Genomic DNA, 20,512 nt, shown 5'->3' with positions numbered 1-20,512 from the left:
TGTATGCTCACTGACATAAAAACGATTCCCTGGGTCATTTACGACTTCCATGTTTACTAGTACCATATTCCACGTTATGCATATTAATCATTTTTCTGCAAACATGCATTTAAAAATAATATGAGCATGATAGAAGATCATGGGTATGAATGAGAGATCCAGAGACAGGAGGAATGTTTGCTGTTAATATGCAAACTGAAATATTCTGGAAACTCTGTATTCCTGCAGTTTGTTGGAAATTCCTTTCCTTCAAGGGAAATGAATATTTTTTAATCAAATATTGCATATTCTGCAAATATACAGTGAAACTTAGAGATAAATGAGACCGTTACACTTTCCATATAACTGAATTATGATAGGCTAGTCAAACAGATCCAGTCCAGCTGTTGTCATCTTAAAAACAAGCCCTAAGCTTCTCCACAGCTAGTCTTAGCAGCAGGTTGACTCACTCTCTGCTTGGCCACCCAGTGGTAGAATGAGCTTCTGTTGCTGGTCAGGGCTACATTCTTCATATTCTGCTAATCTTCTGTACTGAGTGTATTTGCACAGCATTTGCTAGAACCTTTTTGGGTTGTGCCATTTCAGAATACCAAAAATAAAAAAGGGCATTTTAATTTTGTGTGTATGTGTTGTGCGTTAGTGAGTTTAGTTTCTCACCCCTTATTCAGGGGCTGTTTTCCATGGTTTGGACTCGGCCTCTTAGTTCCAGTAAAGGCAAATCTTAATACTACAGCACACAATCACAATTCTGTGCTTCCCCAAGTTTAGGGAAGACCCTTGCCCGTTTCAGCATGATGATGCACCTGGGCACACAGCAAGGTCCATATAAAAATGGCTTTGTCAAGAACGGTGTGGAACCACCTGAATGGCCTGCACAGAGCCCTGACCTCAACCTCATCCAACACCTTTGGGATCAATTTGAAAGCCAACTGCAAGCCAGCCCTAATTGCCCAATCAGTGCCTGACCTCACTAATGCTCTTCTGACTGAATGGAAGCAAATCCCTGCAGCAATTCAACATCTAGTAAAAAGCCATCCCAAAAAGTGGAGGTTGTTATAGCAGCAAAGGGTGGACCAATACCATATTAATGTCCATAATTTTGGATAAGACGTTGGATGTCAGGTGTCATACTTTCGGCCACGTAGTGTACTTTTTTTTTTTTTTTTTTAACCATACATGCGCACACATTATATATAATTGGTTAAACCTTGCATTCATGTGCTCTACAAATAATTTGAACCTATTTTTAGCCAACTATGTTGCAATTAAAGTAGACCAATCCATTAACAAAGACTACCATTCTTCAGTGGTAGCCTGGCTACCTACACATGAGAAGAGCAAATAACAGCCCTTAAAATTAAACAGCCAATCAACTGCAAAATACTTTATTAAATGTTTAGTTTATATACAAGTTACACATTAATTTCATATACACACATTTCAGGGTTTACTTTAGATCCACAGCATACAAAACTAAGGAGCTTATGGGCATTAGAAGTCAAACTGCTTCTCAACTTCAGGTGGTTTGAAAATGAAGTCCTTCTCTGTGGTTTCAGTCTTCAGACATTCATCATCCGCCTCCTAAGTAAACAATGGAACCGTTAAGGACCAGATCAAGCCATTTTACTATTAATTCCACATCACATTCAAGACCAAATGTGTCATACATGTTCACATTCCTCATTCATAAATCTCTTAAACATTTACACCATCCAGGAACCCAAAGCATGCAGTGTCAATATTCCACTTAATGACTAACCAAGCAAGTCTCAAGGGCTACATCCACATCATATACCATGCCCCACTGGCTGTGACCAATACGAGCCAACTTGAGACCACACATGCAGCAGAGTCTCATCTATCCCCTGCCTCTCATGTCTGCAACAGATGGACTATACCATTGACTCACCATCTGCTGTTGATTTCTGAGAGACACACTGTACTATTGGACAGGCAGTGGTAGGATTTTTGGGTGAGGACTCACCTCACTGAAATACTTCTCAATGAGGGCCTGGGCAGCCTGGTACACAGAATCATTCTCGTGGTTCTGCAGGAGCTCAATCCGGTCCAGTCCTCCAAACTCCTCCACCAGGAGACAGAGCTTCTCAGTCTCTCCCAGCTTGGCAGCAGCCTAGAAGGGGTGAAATGTATGGAGACATGGATGCTATATTGCATGTACACAAGAACTCAGATTAATAAATAAATATATTTTATTCAAGTCACAATCCATGTGCCTACCAGAAAGATGTTATTGATGGCATCCAGGATAACCAGGATGGTCTTGCAGTCTTTCACCTGTAACAGATTTAGGATGGCTTCCAGACCCCCACTCTGGACCAGCTGTACCACCTGATCCACTGTGCCTCCAGTGGTGTAGTTTGTGATGGCCCATACTGCCTCTCGCTGGGTCTTGAAGTCGCCCTGTGAAAGAAGTCAAATAATTCACATCAATTTATCCACACAAGGACATGTGAACTTAAGTTAATATTAACCATAAAAGTAAAAAAAAAAAAAATCTTCCTTACTACAAAATATGCACAATTATAAGAACTAAGGCAATGGGAAAGCCCTTTGTGGACATAGTCAGAAATAGCTATGCATGCCATAAAGAATAAAATCCCCATGTTCATTTTGTTCTCATTATGTTATTACAAAAAAATTGCATAACCAGGTAAAACCTCAAATTAAAGACTGAGGTGAATCAATAGGCTCCTAATTGGTGAAAGTGTGGATACTTGGCCACTAAAACTAATCTGGAAAATGATAAATTCAAACAGAAAATGATGGGTCAAACTTGCATTGTGTTTAGTTTAAATAAAAAATGGAGTTCCACGAAATTGAGCCTATGGATTTAGCTCCATCTTTAATCAAAATAAAATGGCTACGTCTGTCAGTTTGCAATGTAGCACAATAAACACAATATTAACATGGGAATTCTATTATTTGTGGTATGCAAAGGTATTTCTGGCATAATAGTTTAAGAGGGTAAATAATCCCTCTAAACATGAAAAGCACCAAATTAAGAAAAAATTGCATTGTAAAAATTATGGGATTGCAATTGTTGTTGGAACGAAAGCCAGCATACACAGGACCCAGGACCAAGTTTGGGAGCCTAAACACTGAGGGTACATTCCAACAGCTTACCTCCTTGCTTCCTTTCATTCCTCCTTTCCTAGTATGGAAGGGCAAATGGGTCAAAATCGTGAAATTGATGTCTGAAATTACATTTTGTCAATGTGGGCTCATTCATTGTTAATTTTTATCTCCTTTCTTACTTTCCTTGCTCCTAGCTCCACCCACTGCACGACACAAAGAAAGGCAGCAAGGAAAGGACATTCAGATGGAGGAATCAAGTAAACGTGTCTAAGGAAATGGGAAAGTTCTCGCTCTTACAATCATCAGTTTGAAGCCACATCAATTTCAGACGTGGCAGATAATGATCGACCTGTTGATCCACCATGTCATGCATTCCCAAAAAATACCTCTGCAAAGGATACACTCATGTTTCCTTGCACAAGAATTTTTCAGGAGTCCCACGGCTCCACAAAGGAGCATTTAATTGGTTGGAATGTCCTTAAAGACAGCGCACCTCAATCAATTTTCAGGTCAGTCAAGGATGTCAAAGATGAAGGACGAATAAAATAAGCAATTGGAACACACCCACATTGACAACGCATGATTACAGTAAATCACGTTTTTGACCCGTCTGGCCTTCCATACTAGGAAAAGAGGCAAAGAGGTAAAAAATAAGGGGTTGGAACACACCCTAATAAAGCTGAACCTCATCCAGGGTTAGTGCTTGAGGGTTCACACTCACATTCTTAAGCAGGTCTATGAGCGGAGGCAGCAGACCACAGGTGATGAGCTGCTGGATTTGTATGCAAGGCCCAGCTGCGATATTAGACACGGCCCATGCTGCCTCCTTCTGCACGCTGGGCTTGTGATGCCGCAGGAGTCGTGGAAGGGCAGACAGCACACCTGCATCGATGGCCACCTGGGTCTGGTAGTCAGAGCCACTCACGATATTGCCAATGGATCGCAGCGCTGGGGTCTACAGAGGGTGACGAGATTATGGTTAAAATTTCAGAGCAGTTCGTCTGGCAAGCAACCTCATTCCTTTGTTAGCACATCTCTGAACATACATTTTACACCCATTTGTACAGATTTAAGCCTAAAACACTTATGCTCAGAAGCCCCAACCCACACTTATGAATATATAAATTTAAATGGTGACAATTAACATTAGCCAAATAACATTAGATGGGGTATTACCACAACAGAAAGCTCCTCAAATCCCATGAGAGCTACTAGGCGGGGCACAATGCCAGTTTTGACCACAATGTCAATGCGATCGTTGGAGCCATCTGTGAGGTAGGAGGTCGCCCAGCAGGCATCAGAAAGGATATCTTTATCAGCAAAATGCAGAAGCTGGATCAAGGAAGGCAGGATCTGCTGGACTGCAGACAGAGCAGGAAAGGGGTTCTTGTTCCTGCACAGGTTTGACAGTGTCCACGTCAGGTTTCGGAGGTAACCTACCTGCAGGTGATAGACAAGGTCCATCAAAAATAGTTTTCAAAGGAAATTGGCTTGATTATGCAGACATGCAACATTCAGTAAGAAAACCCACCAACCCCACCCAGCCATTCAAATTCCACTTGTCAGCAGGTTGGCTCAACTGCAAGCAGGCATAAATTGCCTGAACTTGGTGTCAAAAACCAGGACAATGTCATAGCTTAAGCCAATTACACTGACAAGATGGATAGTAATAACAGATTGAATAATTCATAACTGGCTCTAAAATTAAGCACCCAACCAAATGGGTACAGACCTTGAACACGTGAAAGAGGTAAACGCTGTGCGCACGCACAGACACACTTACAGGAGCATCAGGAGTTAGCCGTGCCAGCAGTGCAGGGATAACACCACAGTCAATCAATGCATCTCGATATGCTGGGCCATCACCTGTCAATCACACAATTTAAATTAAGTTTTCAGTTGCTTATACAATAAATCTATTGTCATTGCATGTGCATGTACTTGCCCTCAATTTGGCACGTCAATACGTCCTTTGGAGAGCCACTGTCCTTTCCTTGTTTCCCTTGTCTAATATTTTTACTTTAAACAAAGTTAAATTGCAGCTCTACATTCTCTCTCTGTTACAGTTATACAGTATAAAGTACTCATTTAGAGCCAAATAAAACCATATTTAACAACAAAAGTGCAACACTGCAGCACAAATGAAATCTTAAATTCCTGAGCAAAACATTTTAGAGCAGCTTTGAAAATGATTCAGGATTCCAATTAATTATTACAGAACCCAGATCACATATCAGAAGTTAAAATCTGGCAGGCCTGTGCAATTTAACCTTAACATGAGACAGCCCCCTAGAATGGACAGTTCACTAAACTGCAGAGAGGACATTACCAGCAATGTTCCCCAAGGCCCAGATGGCCTGCTCACTGATGTGCAGGAGGGGAGATGCCAGGAGACTGATGAAGGCGGGCACAGCACCATGCTCCACCACCTGCTGAGTGTGCCAGGAGGTGCCCGAAGCAATGTTAGTGAGGGCCCAGGCCGCCTCAAACTGCAGAGTGGTGTCATCATCTCGTCCCAGGAACTCCACGAAGCATACGAGCAATCCGGCATCAATGATCGCCTTGAGAGGTGGGTTCCTCTCCCGAGAGAGCAGCTTCCTGCGATGATTTAAAATAATAACATCAATAACTCACCATCTCAGCATGAGAAAATAGGATGCCAATTTTTATTCCATAGGTGCAGATGAAATTCAGAGTAATTTAGTTGCGTCTTCACTGTTAATCTCAGACACCAATTGAAAAGAAAGAATAATCTGAAAACAGATTTTTTAAAAATGTCTGGCACAGCAGAACACCAGCAAAACACTGGATACATAAAACGACCATGATGGTGAAATCAAGTTCAATAATAAAGTATAGTCAACCACCATTTAATCTCAGTCAGGAGTTTAACATGCTACGCATGAATCACCTCAGTAATCCATTCATTTTTTACAAGCATTCATTTAGAGCAGTTGTGTGCGGCCACTTCAATCATCTGGGTGCATTACGGCGTGCATTATTAGATTATCCTGTCTAATGAATACAAAAAGGAAGGGGGACTGTGCCAAAAACGACATGAACACGTGATCATGAAGACAGCCGCCAATTTAGCCTACCTGGCTGCTTGGCACCCTCGTGTTTGCTCTTCTTTGGATTTGCCGTGGATGTTGCTGATAATGTCCTCGATGGTCGAAAGAATTACCTGGAAAATGGTGGTTCACCAAGAGAACAATGCAAAGCAAAAAAAAAAAAAAACAGCACGTAGCACCAGACTTATGCACTGGATTCGACTCGCATGAAAAAATGTGTTACCTCCTGATCATCCGTGTTGTACTCCGGAGAAAGGACTTCATCTGGTAGAGAGGATATATTTCGCTTCTTCAGTATGTTCTCGGTTCTTTGTGTTTTTCGCAGTTCTACGCAAACAGCAATCCTACGCTCTCGGAGTTTCTACAAAGAGTATGCGAAACAAACAACTGCTTGCAAGTTTTATTTATTCTTTTTAACGAGCATTATTGAGCAAAGTAGATAATACTGTAAACCGCGTGGGATTTGTAGCCTATGGCAGAATACTTTGCGCAGTCTACGACTCACCGAAGGCTCCTTGCCTTTGTTTTTGAATTTTGTCATCCTTTCTTCGGCAACATTTTTAGTTGGCATTTTGGACCCTGATTAAGCAGTAAAATGGAATTGGTGCGTTAATACGATGTAAACTAAAACCCATGCCAGTATGTATTGGCCTTATCTGAACTTGTTAAACGTTGTTTCCGCAGAAGTTTAAAAATGCAGCCATGCATATGAACCAGTCCGGACAAATTAACATTTCCTGCACACCGTTTGGCAAATCCATTTGGACAGGTCGAAGCATTTACACAACATTTTAAAATATAAAATTATGGTTTACATTTTTTTTTTTTTTTTTACTGTCAAACTGTAAAGATTATTTTGTTTTGTCTTTCAATTCCACCGGTCAGTACGGGAGGGAGAAAAAGTAGGTCGAACAACCCTTATCAGAACTTAATTTGATTACATTCACCGTACCCAAATGTATTCCTTATTCCGCTGCCCACCTTATGTCCAAATACAACGTACGTTTAAGCTTGACCGTGCAGGAATGGGATTTAAATGTTCAAGTAGCGCGCGCCAGCAGGTGTTTCCTATCGCCTTTGATTTGAGCGTAACGCCACCCCATTCGGTCTTGATTTCCACGCCCTAATGTGGACCTAAAAGATTGCTTGCTTGTTTGTTAGTTATAGAGATTAGCAAGTCAGTGAACAGTAAGTGTGGAATTTGAAGCACTTATATTTTAAATGTTGTTTATTATTACATATATTTGTACAGAGTCAGCTTGTGGTTCAAAAGGATGCATAAGGGAATATTGTTTATTACAGACAAAATGGCTTCATGGACAAGAGATCAGTTTATTAGGAGTCTTTATGGTGTTTTGAACATCAGTAAGACAGGTTCTCAATTCACATAGATCAATTGTTCAGACACCTCTGTAGACTTTGTGTAAATCTTTCTCATGGGAATGTTTGGGACAGTTGTTCTGCTAGGAGGTTGTCATTGGGTTTTCATTGAACACCTATAAACTGAAATTGATTTACAGAGCACAACATTTGCAATGTTGGTAATGAGTTCTTGGAACATGTGCCCCTGGGTATGCATCATGAGGAGGCAGAGTTTACCCAGTTTTGCATATTAACAATGGTGCATTATTTTTAAAGCATGTGCTCTCCAGTCTCAATGATTCTTTGTGTGCAAGGGAGACATTTCCTCTGAAATAAAGAATAGTCTGTTTTCACAATAATTGTCTTATATATTACATAGTCATTTTAAAAAAAAGCAATATAATATAAGGCATGTGATAACTGTGACACCTTGTGATGTTACAGTCATCACAGTGAGAACAGTAACCCCTTTCACAGAGTTCTGTGATATGACTAAAGAGAGCGCTCCTTCTTTCTTCTGTCGGTCAGGGGATGTCTCCCTGAATGCATTAAAGCCTTGTTCTTTTTCTGCTGTTGTGTGCTGCAGGCAAAGGCCATGACTGCTGCTATGAGACATGCTACCAGGGCCCCAAAGATTCCAGCACCCAGGAGCCACTGCCAGATCTTCTGGGCCTGCTGTAGATAAGGGCTCAGGAATTCCTGCAGAAAGCGCTGGACTGCAGGATGGCGAGAGACAGTGTGAAAGACGGAAAGAGAGAGGTAAAGATGAGAGGACAGCGAGGGGGAGAGAAGGCCAGGTGAAATAGAAGGGCAAGGGAATAAAGAACTATCATCATTAAATGATCAAATGTCAAATAAATAACATGGAGTTATGTAGACTATTCCTGCCAATGGCCCGATCCCGAACAGAACCCTCTAGATTTGTGGACTCGCAAACTTTAATGGCGTATTTCTTTGGACAGGTGAGTCCATGAGTGGATAAGGGCTTGGCGGTTATATAATGGGTGAAATGGGATGAGACTTCTGACGTCCCCCAATATGTGACACGTTGCTGAGCGATGATGAAGTTATGTTTTTGACATTGGCAGCATTTGCTGTTGTGCTTTTGTGCATGTCTGAATACTAGTCATAGTGATATTTTCAAAGATTAAAAAGCTTTGGGGGCAATGTTCAACTACTTACACACAAATACTTTCCTGGTCATGGTCATGACATGGACTCAGTTTGTTTAAAGAAATTTGTATGACGAAAAGAGAAGAGGTGATCATCCACCAACTGAACTGAATTTTGGTGATTCCCTTCATCTAAGTTTGCATGATGTGGATTTGCCAAGAGGGCAGACAGAGGATGTAGAAAGCCCATGCAAAAGCACATGCAAAACATTGTTTTTATTGTAAATGGGATATCCCCACGCCCTCGTGGGCTTCACGGGAATGTGCCTTTAAGTCCACTAGTCCAGAGAATGAGATTAAGCCAATGTAGCAGTTAGCTGTAATGTAATGTCCATAACTATAAATAAATAAACCTGTGTCATGCACAGACCATTATTGCCCCCTGGTGTTACAGAACATTCCTGTTGCACTACCTCCAGTGATTCAGAGAAAATGTGCTGTTTTTATCAGACTGTTTTTAATGCTTACCATTACTACAGACAATTGCTTATCAGTGAAGAACAACTTTCATGTAGAAATGTACTCAAACTGTTTAATCAGCAGCCTAAAGTCATTCAGCTAAAACAACAGTTAAATGAAACAATAGTCTTCTGCAGAGCAGATTGACTTACCTGGATCTAACAGATGAGCATACTCATACCCCAAGTCTTTGCTGGACAGGAAGTAGTCGCCGTTCCTGTGGAGAGTTATGAAAGGAACCATGAAGTATCCGTCATTATGTCCGATGGGGGCATTGGCCCTGGGGTACTGGGACCTAGGCGGCTGGTGTCTCCGCAGCCACTGTTCATAAATACTGAAGAGAGAAAGAGAGCAGAGACTGACTGAAACATTCAGAAATCACACTAATACTTCCACTGAGGTACTGCGACTGAGAATCTCAAGTCTGCCACACCTGGAGAGCCACAGTTTTTCTTCCATTTTTAAAATCGCCTCCAACCTTTGGAACCCTGGGGCCCTTTCTTTCAGAAACAAGGGGTGCGTCCCATTTCTTTTCACTCCTCACCTCTTTTCTTCCACTCCCCCACTACCACTTGTCTCCTACTCAGAAGTATGTGGAGGAAAGGAGGGGAGGAGATGAGTTTGAAACTGCTGTGGCAATAAAGATCTGTGTGCTTCGCTCATCTCTTCCAATATTGGGACACTGCAGGGAGGAGATGAGCTGGTAGTGGAGGAAAGGAAACATTTTTTGAGTATTAGGATGCACCTCTGGTGCTTCTGCTACAGGAAATGGGTCGTGTTTGTTTTAGCCAATGGGAGTCATGTATTGTTAATGGTTGTCATCAGTGCTAATTAATTAATTAATCATTTTTCTTTTGCCTGATTTACATATTTGGTTTGATTCAAGCCATCAAGGAAGTGAATATTAAGAGTGGTTTGACAATGAGTATCAGTTGAATTTATTTTATAAGTCTAATAATTGATGCTTAATTCAAGAAAGGAGGGGAATTAACTGAGGTATTACACTAAGTGGGACAGTAAAGTATGTTCCGTTGAGCTATTTATACATATTCATTATTTATAATTGTGTATGTGATGTATGGTACATTTGTCTAAACGGTGTTTATGCATTGCATAAATTAATAATTCATTCTGTGATATGAAAGAGTAATTTCTGTTAAACCAAAAGGAAGTTTTTGCCTGTGGATGTTCTGATAAGAAAGAATCGAGAAATCCTTGTCTTTATCTTTGTCCTCTCAATGGGGTGACACTGCAGCGCTAACTGTCTAAGCAGGAGTTGTGAGAGAAATTCTGCTGGTGCATACTGAGAACATAATTATATTGGCTGAGGCAGTAATTGACAGCAATTTACTTAGTGGATATGCCAAGAGGCAGGAACTCCATTCACTGATGTGTAACAAGGCAGCGCAATTTGCTGCAGTTAACCTTTCATATCTAGTGTTAAAATTTGGCAATGTAGGATGGATAGGAGGATAAAAGTCTCCATGTATTGTTTTTGTCTCCATGCTGATTTGTTTTCAATCACAGCTTGGTGACAGGAAGACTTGCAGTACCTGTCGACAAAGGAGTGGTGTAGGAAGAAGATGGGGTCATTGGCAGACCCTTGGACTGAAGACATGGAGCCATTCATGTAGGCATGCACAGCAGCATGCATCCAACGTTGAGCACTGTTGCCCTGTCCAGTCTGGGGATTGCCAAAGCCTACAAAAAGATAAAGAAGATGAGCCTCTTTCAGTCTGCAATGTGCGTATGTGGTTGGGATTGCCTTGATATTATATACTCACAGACAGATCATGCTCATTAACATATTGTATAATCACATTATACAATATGTTAATATTTAGAAAAATGTAAAACATAAGCCACAGAGAGCTTTTTTAACGCTTGTGTTGTCTTTATATTACAGTATGTATGCGCCCCATGTCCACGGGATCAAAAATGACCCACTCTCACCAGACCACTTGTGATAAAGCTTTCCAAGTTCACAGTCCAGACAGACTTTCAGTATTTCTTCAGTCTAAACCACTCATTACTATAAAATACATCATAATACATTTATTTATTTATTTATTTATTGCTGTAACAGATGTGTGGTGCTTAATTTTGATTATGATTTCATAACTACAGGGTGAAAAAGACTCATAAGTCTTTTGCACCTTGGTGGTGTACCACTTTCATAAAAATGTAATAAAGAGCAAGGCTTAACTTTTTTTTTTTTTATAAAAGTAGGGTCACTCCAGGAAAGTTAATCAAATTTAGGGCATAATAAACTGCTTTTAAACTCCAAAAAAGGGCTATTTTTGACAACACAAGGGCTAACACACTCTAACACATGAATATATATTTTCAATGATTCCTTCAAAGCAGTTTGATCTAAACACATTTTAAATTAAGCATTATTAGTCATTTCCAAGGTTCATTGTAAAATTTCCACCAAGAATCAGCCAGGTTCCCCAGTGAAACACCCCAGTAAGAGGTGAAGGGGTGAGAAGGAAGCAGATAGCTGACCTTCTAGAGTGTTCCTGAAACTCATGTTGGCACTGATGTCCATGGGGCTGGTGTCATATTGCTCAAGGCTGAGCGTGAACTCCACATCAGCGGAAGTGGGCAGTCGGCTCACTACGTCCCGGTTTTGGTTGCCAGGGTTACGAAGCAGGGGTCCCTCCCCTGTGCCATTACATAGTACCCCCCTGCTGTTATATTCAGCTGCTTGGGAGCATATGACCTGTTAATGATAAAGTATATTAACCACATATGAATCCAAAAGCACAGAACAAAAACCATAATCATATACATCCATTGTATATACAAAAATGACATTTCATTTTACATTAATTGTACACACCATGAATTGCAGCTTTTCATATTATTTGTAGTATAATATAAGCTGTCTTCACTGTGTGGTTAATTATTACATTGCAAGTAGTGCCCAAGGTTCAGTGGGTCTGCACTTTGGTTTTTTGGTTGAAATCTTATGATAACAATATCACTGTTTTACCCTACAAGATGGCTCAATATATGCCCTAACTCTTCCTTAAAATTTAGACAATCTATGTAGGTTACCAGGTGTGAAATTACCATTTTGGAGAGCTATCGTATCTGCAGGTTTGTATGGTTTCCCTTCACACGGCCTATAATTTAAAACCAGAAACCAGCAAATCCTGCAGCCCTCTAACTCTGAATCCCTGATCTATACAATACATGAGTGATGTCTAAGGGTATGCATTGTGATTGAGAAATCATTCAGTGGGGTATACATATGAGAATGCCTGCAAACCACAACTCAAAAATAAATTTAAAAATTCAATTTTAAATCATACCACTCTGCGTTGTTGAAAACACCTTTTCATTACAACGAAGTAGGCTATATATCTCTTACGTATTTTGTTAATTTTTGGTTGACAATTTGATAGATAATAAAATGCAAAATATTTGTTCATAATTAACTTTAGGAGTAGCCTACTGTCGTGGCATGTTTAGTGAGTAGTGGTGCATTCACCTTCCACGAAGAGAATACCGATGCAGGACTGATGTGGTCCGGCTTCAGAAGATTCCGACCACCCATTAACTCGTCAGTGCATACTTCACAGTCCAACGCATCTTTCCAATCCCAGTATGGGATGGTGAAACTGAAGTCTCCTGTCAGTTTGCGGATTTCGTGTTCCCATGACAACAAATACACACGGTGCCACGGCAAAAAGGCTGGAGCCCAGTGTGCAAAATCAATATCCGTCCAAACGTTAGTTCCTCCAAGCAAGGCATCTCTTGACACGTAGTAGTGCATCCAAACAAAGACATCATAGACACTGGCATCCGCAAACATGGGATCTGTTCCATTGTTCATGTGTTCGTAGGTGCCGGTCACTATCACGTAATCTGTGCTTATGGTATTTTTGGCTAGGTTCAAATAAGATATTAACTTCTGTCTTTCGGTGACTGACAGTTGAAATATATTCCTTCTCAATGATTCCCTTTTCTCAGCACAGTTGACGCCAAAAAAACCGAACTTGCAGTCACCACAATCGAAGCCCATGTAGTTACCTGCACACTGGCACGTGCGATTATAGAACACGGAGGGCCATCTCTCTCTGTCGTCTATTCCGTTGAATGGATACTGCGGACCGTTGGGGAGGTCGGATATGACCACATCTTGGCAAAAACCCCTACCAGAGCGGGCTCCACAGACGGACCCGTCCTGTTCCCATACTGGACAGCACTCCTTAGTTTGTAGGATCTCGGCGGTAACGCATGCTCGCGGGAACTGAAGGTATGCGGGTCGCAATAGAAACAAAAATATTAAAAGTCCCAAACTCAGCATCGCTGTCTAGCCAGTCTCGTCTCTGCCTTGTTAGAACAAAGTGAAGCAGAACCGGAGTTCTTCTAGCATAATCCTCAAACCCTCATCACATGCCTCAAATAGCAGCCTTAAGGTCCTAAACTGAATGGGAGTTCTTGTCATTATACCATACAACTGAAGTCATCCGTGTAGCTATTTATAATGAGAATACTTAGCATTTTCACCTCCAGTCATGGGGTAATTTAGAATCAGTCTGTCTTGAGAAAAAAAAAAAGAAAAAAAAAGACAACGTGTAGTAATAGAAAACTTAAACACCATCAAGTTAATCGAACACAAATATGCACTGGCCAAAATAAACCCACAGTGAACGCAATTAACTGGTCAACAAGATGATTTAACATATTTTGAATAATGTTGCTGGATTAATATGTCCATTGTGGGATTTTTTGGTATTTGAATTCAATTATTTAAGATGCACGTTGATTCTGAAGGCAATACACAGTATTGTTTGAAACACTTTTTTTTTCTTGAACACATTAAAGTTTCTATGGTCATATGCATGTTAAACATTGAACTGTGAATTGTCCTGTACACCGATCCCCACTTAGCCATTTGAAATGACAAGTTAGCATGCTATAATGTATTAGCTTTAAGCATAATATCTGGTTTAGTGTTTCTTTGCCTATGAACACGCGCATGCAAACAGCGCTTAACCACGTAAGCGATAAAATGAAACGTATTTCTTGGGATTATGTTATGATGCTGCATTCAGGGTATCTGTCATTGCACGCCTGCTCAGACACACGCATCTCTCTTTCTCTCTCTCTCGTCATTTACACATTTCGAATTCGTTATTTATAGCTCGTTATACACTCGTTATTTTTGAATGACTGTGATTACTGAAGCGCCATGACTGCAACTAGGCCTACAGTCTAGAGCAAACCTAAATGAGTTCCAAGGAATCGTTCGGTATCATAACATATTTTGTACCAGGTGGTGACGCTGTGTCCCTATGTTTTAAAAAGTGCCGCTTTGCCTGACTTCCCCTCTTCAACTGCGGGAATGAAGTGGAACAGGGGAGAAGGATGTACCGATGTATCACGACTTAAGTTTGCCTTAAAATTCACTGACGAAATGCACTGGATACTGTGTAAAAAATAAAATAAAAAATGTAAAAAAATCGACGACTGTATATGTTATGACTGAAAGGGACAAGGATGGATGATGAACAACATGAAACAAAAACAAAAGTTAAAGCCCATCAGTTTGATCAGTAACACTCAATTATATTTATTTTAAACTTTATTTATTTAAAAAGCTCTATATAAAAACAGCGATTCTTATTTCATTTAAATTATGAAACATGTTCTCAAACACCAATTTCACTCATGTAAAAAAGTAACTGCCCCCTTAAACTTGATAACTGGTTGCTTCCCCTTTAGCAGCAACACCTGCAACCAAATATTTCCTATAACGACATATGATATCAGTCTTTCACATCACTGTGAGGGAATTTTTGCCCACTCTTCTTTGCACAAGGCCACTCCAAAACTTTAATTTTGCTTCTTTTCAGCCATTCAGATGTAGACTTGCTCTTGTGTTTTGGATCCTTGTCTTACTGCATAACCAGACTATGCTTCTGCTTGAGCTCACAATCAGATGACTGGACATTCGCCTTAATGATTTTTTTGGTATCAAGCAGAATTCATGGCTCCTTCAATAATGGCATTTCATCCAGGTCCCAAGGCAGCAAATAATCCCCTCACCATCATACTACCACCAGTACGTTTGACTGTTAGTATGATGTTCAATGAAATGTTGGATTTGCTTTATGCCAGACATAATGAGACCTGTGCCATCTAAAAAATCCGTAGAACATTATCCCAAAAGGCTTGGGGATCATCCAGTTGCTTTTTTGCAAATGTGAGATGAACATGTTTCTCTTGGTTAGCAGTGGTTTCCCTTTGTCAAATATTATATTTTGCCTGAACATCCATAGCCATTCAGTGTGGCAAATATGCAATAATAGAAGAAATAAGGAATGGGTTGAATGCTTTTTTTCACAGCACTGGAAATACAGATAAATGTAGCCTAGGCAGTTCAATATAACTTAAGAAAAGGCTAAGTTGGTGACACAGAACTAGCAATGAGGGACACTGGGGGACCACCAATATTAATATAATCTGTGCACAAATGACTTGTTCTTTGTGGCATCTAGATTTCTCTCTACTCTGACAGCAAGGAAAGTTTGGCAACACTTTACATGAACAGTCTTTCAGAAGACGTTCTTAAATGCCAGTTCCAATAATCCTAGGCGTATGGTAAGTGTCACTTGGTATGTCATGGTAATATCACTTTCTGCTTCAGTGATGGCATAACTCATCATGTCTGTTTGTGATTATTATTGTAATCACAAATGATGCATACGTGCCTAACCTATTGTAGTGTATGACCTTGAAAAAAAACATATATGATGCATTCAGTTTGTACAACAATGAAACCACTGTGGTTGTTAATGATCTTAATTGGGTTGGAATTCCTGTGTTTGCATTATTATTTGCCCTTAATTTTATGGGTTCTAAAATGAGATTCAGAAACCAAATGAAACATTGATGATTTAGTACTTTATCATTACCAAGAGAGAGCACAATATTTGTCTATAATGGGATCTATATGTTTATGTAGCCCATAAGAGTATTGCCATAGGCCAGACTTTGGTTTATCAAATTACACCAGAAAATGATGCTATAATGTGCTCCTTCCCTTTACTCATTCTGTACTTCATTTTGCATTTAGCAGATGGAACTGCCATTGTTGCCACGGAAATTATTTAATTATTGTCCTCAATGGTTTGCATTTAAAAGCTCCGCAAAACAGCAATGAGGTCATCAACCCACACGAGTTTATGAACGCCAAAAGAAAAAATGCCTGCTGTGCCGAAATACCAAAGGGACCCATAACGAGGAACTCAAAACGCGGCCACCATGAGTGAGGGGGGAGGGAGACACTTTGCGAGGGCGAGAACGAGAGTGAGAAAGAGATGTTTTTGTTGCCATGGCAAAAAAGTGGATTAATCGTGATGTACGGATCATCATGTTTAGGTCTTTGCAGAACGAATTTGATTCACGGATAGACTACATTGGATTCATTTGAAAGCTCATAAAACTGTTGAGGTATGTACTGGATGCTAACTTTTATGACATATTAGTTATATATATTTTTCCAAATATAAGCGCAGTAAAGCAATTTTACGATGCATCTAATTTGATAGGACCGAAAGCAGGTTTAATAGAAAATATTACGAAATTACTTGAATTATTTGACATTCGAGCATCACTGGGTGCGCTCTTAATATATGTGACTCCGTATGTATGTATGCATGTATTATTATTATTTTGCAGTGTTAAAGGTTTTTATTTGAAAGACGTTCTGTCTTTTCATTGTGGCTCATCCTAATGTTTCATTTTTGTGCAAATAGAAACCCCCGTAATTATCTCAATCTGATGAAAATGTCTTAGCTTTTTGTTGTGGCTTGTCATAATGTATGTATACTGAAATATGTGATAGTAAGTGGTTGGCCAAGGACCATTGTCGTAGTAAGTGTGCACTAACTTCATATCGGTTTAACTGGACCAATGGCATTCCAAAGCAGATTAAGAACCAATACACTCCTAAGCCTATTAAGATAATTAAAAAAACAAGTTAATCGACATCATACAGCCTACTCGGTCTCATCTCTAAAAATATTGAAGAACCTAAGTGATTATTAACGCACTTTTCAGAACATTGAATCAAGGCGACTAGTTAGGCTATTTAAAAATGTAGCCTAATCACCCTTCATCCGATCACATAGTTTTGTTACCCTCTATTAAATGCTTACAGTGTCACATGTTTAAATAATATCAACAGGAACGAATTAGCAGCAAATTGTTATTATTATTATTATTATTATTATTATTATTATTATTATTATTATTATTACCATGAAGAACAACTTTTGAGTAATAAAGGTTTTAGCGTCAAAAATCTCTTATACTCGGCGTAACAGCATTAGATGAACGAACTACAGACTGACGTAGCATCAGCATCGTAATTATTTTGATTGAATTATCACAATACGTTTGCATTGCCCTGTTATTACTTGGGATGATCACATAATCTGACCTGTCACACGGCAAACTAAAAATAAAACCTGACCTTTAAAACCATCGACGAAGCATTACGATAGGATGCATTTTGCAGCCATATCGCATTGAATGTTCAGGGCAAAGGTAGTTCGCAAAAATAAAAACTTCTGCATGTGTCCTTGCTGGTCCTCTTGCCACCAATGAAAAAATATCTTTATCCGAAGGCGCACAGCTGGACACTATAGATGCTTGTTTGACCGTTGCGCTCAGGTATGTTATTGCATCGTGTTGCGTGACACCGCGAGTTCTTACTCTGGTGACCAGTGTTCATGTCTTTCTCAGTTACCGGGAGCAATAAAGGAGATATTATCCGCTCAGCAGGCGCTCGTTTTGGGCTATCTATGACTGGAGACTTACGATAAGGTAAGATGCGTTTTAACTAGAAAAGGGACATTTGCCAGTCTAATATTTACGCGTTTTAATGTTAATAGCATGATCGATATTGTTTGACGTTGTATTTCTTCACATTAACTTGCAGTGAAAATCGATGGAGCTTTTCTGTGCGGTGTTGTATCAACGAATTTGCAATAACACGTAGAACGACTGTCACCTGTATTACTTTTGCAGTCCCATGCATTTCAAAGTCTTTAAAACATTGCCGACCTTGCTGTCAGTTATCTAATTGTTAGCTCTCGCTGAAGACGTAGTCATAACAGCTGTCTCACAGGAGGATGTCCATTGTACAATTTGTTAAACGCGTGAAAGTTTCTGCAACTAGTCATTGCGGATTCAGGGTAAAACAGGCTTGAGGCATTTCAGAACCACGAACAGCTCTCAAGTGTCACACCAACTCCTTGAGTTGACGTTCTTTGTCTCTTTCATGCATGTTTCGTTGATTTTGTTACAATGATGGGCCACTGGTGAATGTAAATCCGGACGAATGCAAATGTTTTTAAGAGTATGAATGAAAAGGGGATTTTCGAATAAATTTCGTAGCCTATCTGCTGCAGCCAAAACAAAAACGGGTAGCTAGCCCTATACGCAAAAGGGTACCTAGCTAGAGCCCACAACAAATATGTTTTATTACATTAATGTGAGATTTCGCTATGTTGTTTTCACACAAGTACTGTCTTTGTGTCCTGGGGCGGAGGATTCAAGGCATTGTGGCGGCGTTTCATTTGGATAAATCACACTACTCATTTGAATTGCATTAGACTGAGACATTTGATCTTGTGACTCAATTCCAGTAGTATTTCGGAAGTCGGAACACAATGCTGAATATGTCACACTTTTAGATGGGTAATTCTCAATAATAAATGTGCTTTGTCTGTCTTAGTACGGAAGAAAAACACTGTCATTTTTACGTTAAAAATGATTGAAGAGCTGATAATCTGAACCGCTGCATGCCCCCACAAAAAATCTCGATGCAATGAATTCAATCTTCTCGGGTGTCGCAGGCTACTCTTCAGTACGATTTTAGGCTTGGTAAGACTTTACACACTAGCATTGAAAATAATCGTTGATAGCTTGAGGATGTTGTATTGTGACTGGCAAAGAACAAGACAGTACTTTGTGATGCCGTGATAGGCGGGCTATTTCTATCCCAAACGAAGCTCATTTGGTTGATGGATGGGGCGTCGGTGTCATGATTTATTGCGTGAAATATTTCTACTGCCTGGATAATTTTTCCTAATGTTTGTCTAGAACGGTTGGACACAGTACCATTTCTTATTTTAACCATTTTCTCTAGCATGGTCAAGGAGCTGTTAAAAAAAAAAAAAAAATGATTGTTGTTTGCTTCTTTACGTTTTTTAGAAGAACCCCCCCCCCCCCCAAATAATTTATATAATCTTGGTCAATCTCCCCAGAAATCTTAAGATTTAGTTCTTTTTTATTTTTTGAAAACCCACTTAGGGCTGTATTTTTCATCATGAGTGATTAATAAGCACAGTGTGTTGGAAATTTCTAATATCCCTTTCCTTCTCTTGTTAAAGGTTATGATACCAATGATTGTACAATCCTTTTCGACGAGACACGACCTTGGGGGAGACATATTCTCACTGGACTCTGTGTGGAAATGTGAGACAAATGAAAGCTTTACAGTACCAAGAGTGGAGTAGACTGAGATATTTCCCTGGACACCATGTTTCTGAGAGTGTCCCTGCAGTGATGGTATTTTTCTGAATGCAAGAGACCGATGGTGTCACGTTGTGGTTTACCTAATAAAATGAGCCTCTTGCTTTTGGCCCTTCTTTTGCTGGATGTCAGGATGGCAAACTTAAGCCTCCTGGTGGGCGCCCAGTCCAATGAGAGGCGGGTGCTGGCCCACGTCCCTGGGGACATCATCATCGGGGCCCTGTTCTCGGTTCACCACCAGCCCCCAGCCGATAAGGTGCACGAGCGGAAGTGCGGGGAGGTGCGGGAGCAGTACGGGATCCAGCGCGTGGAGGCCATGCTGCACACCCTGGATCGCATCAACGCCGACACCAAGATCTTGCCCAACATCTCGCTGGGCTGCGAGATCCGAGACTCCTGCTGGCATTCCGCGGTGGCCCTGGAGCAGAGTATCGAGTTCATCCGGGACTCTCTGGTCCCCTCAGAAGAGACAGAGAGCCAGGCGCGTTGCTCCAGCGACGGGCCTGTCAGGGGGAAGAAACCTATCGTGGGCCTGATTGGGCCTGGATCCAGCTCAGTAGCCATCCAGGTCCAGAACCTGCTGCAGCTATTTAATATCCCCCAGATTGCCTATTCTGCTACCAGCATGGACCTCAGTGATAAGTCCCTATTCAAGTACTTTATGAGAGTAGTACCCTCTGATGCCCAGCAAGCCCGGGCCATGGTGGACATCGTGAAGCGGTACAACTGGACCTATGTGTCGGCCATTCACACTGAGGGTAAGCCAGGCTTCTGTCATTTGCTGTGGGTCAG

The 20,512-nt window shown here is 40.5% G+C and overlaps 3 protein-coding genes and 1 long non-coding RNA gene across 6 annotated transcripts in view; 2 read left to right on the top strand and 2 right to left on the bottom strand.

The window, feature by feature from the left end:
* Nucleotides 1-1,369: 1,369 nt before the first annotated feature.
* kpna7 (karyopherin alpha 7 (importin alpha 8)) lies at nucleotides 1,370-7,220 on the bottom strand. Its single transcript, XM_035432155.1, has 11 exons — nucleotides 7,120-7,220; nucleotides 6,673-6,746; nucleotides 6,391-6,528; nucleotides 6,195-6,280; nucleotides 5,426-5,694; nucleotides 4,880-4,962; nucleotides 4,273-4,536; nucleotides 3,818-4,051; nucleotides 2,239-2,421; nucleotides 1,985-2,131; nucleotides 1,370-1,581 (listed from the first exon to the last, which is right to left on the bottom strand). Exons 2-11 carry the CDS (start codon nucleotides 6,736-6,738, stop codon nucleotides 1,492-1,494), a joined length of 1,560 nt encoding a protein of 519 aa, XP_035288046.1. The 5' UTR covers nucleotides 6,739-6,746; nucleotides 7,120-7,220; the 3' UTR covers nucleotides 1,370-1,491.
* Nucleotides 7,221-7,282: 62 nt separating this feature from the next.
* On the top strand, nucleotides 7,283-11,150 carry LOC118235118. The gene is made up of 4 exons (XR_004766787.1): nucleotides 7,283-7,355; nucleotides 8,116-8,288; nucleotides 10,688-10,903; nucleotides 11,067-11,150. It is a non-coding gene; the product is annotated as an uncharacterized LOC118235118 (long non-coding RNA).
* On the bottom strand, nucleotides 7,480-13,527 carry LOC118235116 (tyrosinase-like). Of its 2 annotated transcripts, XM_035432151.1 has the most exons (5): nucleotides 12,660-13,527; nucleotides 11,669-11,885; nucleotides 10,714-10,861; nucleotides 9,313-9,494; nucleotides 7,891-8,245 (listed from the first exon to the last, which is right to left on the bottom strand). In XM_035432151.1, the coding sequence occupies exons 1-5, from the start codon at nucleotides 13,476-13,478 to the stop codon at nucleotides 8,022-8,024; spliced, it is 1,590 nt and encodes a 529-aa protein (XP_035288042.1). In that variant the 5' UTR covers nucleotides 13,479-13,527; the 3' UTR covers nucleotides 7,891-8,021. The 2 variants fall into 2 exon arrangements, with proteins under 2 accessions (XP_035288045.1, XP_035288042.1); XM_035432154.1 differs by lacking the exon at nucleotides 9,313-9,494 and having other exon boundaries at nucleotides 7,480-8,272; nucleotides 10,687-10,861.
* Nucleotides 13,528-16,364: 2,837 nt separating this feature from the next.
* The window catches only part of grm5a (glutamate receptor, metabotropic 5a), a 56,428-nt gene continuing 52,280 nt past the window's right edge, over nucleotides 16,365-20,512 (top strand). The window contains exons 1-3 of one of the 2 annotated variants that reach the window (XM_035435300.1): nucleotides 16,366-16,630; nucleotides 17,927-18,007; nucleotides 19,579-20,478. In XM_035435300.1, coding sequence (XP_035291191.1) covers nucleotides 19,782-20,478 — 697 coding nt within the window. In that variant the 5' untranslated portion in view covers nucleotides 16,366-16,630; nucleotides 17,927-18,007; nucleotides 19,579-19,781. Of the gene's footprint in view, nucleotides 16,631-17,926; nucleotides 18,008-19,578; nucleotides 20,479-20,512 lie in introns of both variants that reach the window. The other variant, XM_035435301.1, reaches the window with a different exon arrangement.

This window comes from Anguilla anguilla, chromosome 9, assembly GCF_013347855.1.
Source record: "Anguilla anguilla isolate fAngAng1 chromosome 9, fAngAng1.pri, whole genome shotgun sequence".
NCBI lineage: Eukaryota > Metazoa > Chordata > Actinopteri > Anguilliformes > Anguillidae > Anguilla > Anguilla anguilla.
Note: the sequence above shows the minus strand (reverse complement) of the source record. Positions and strands in the feature narration are given on the sequence as shown.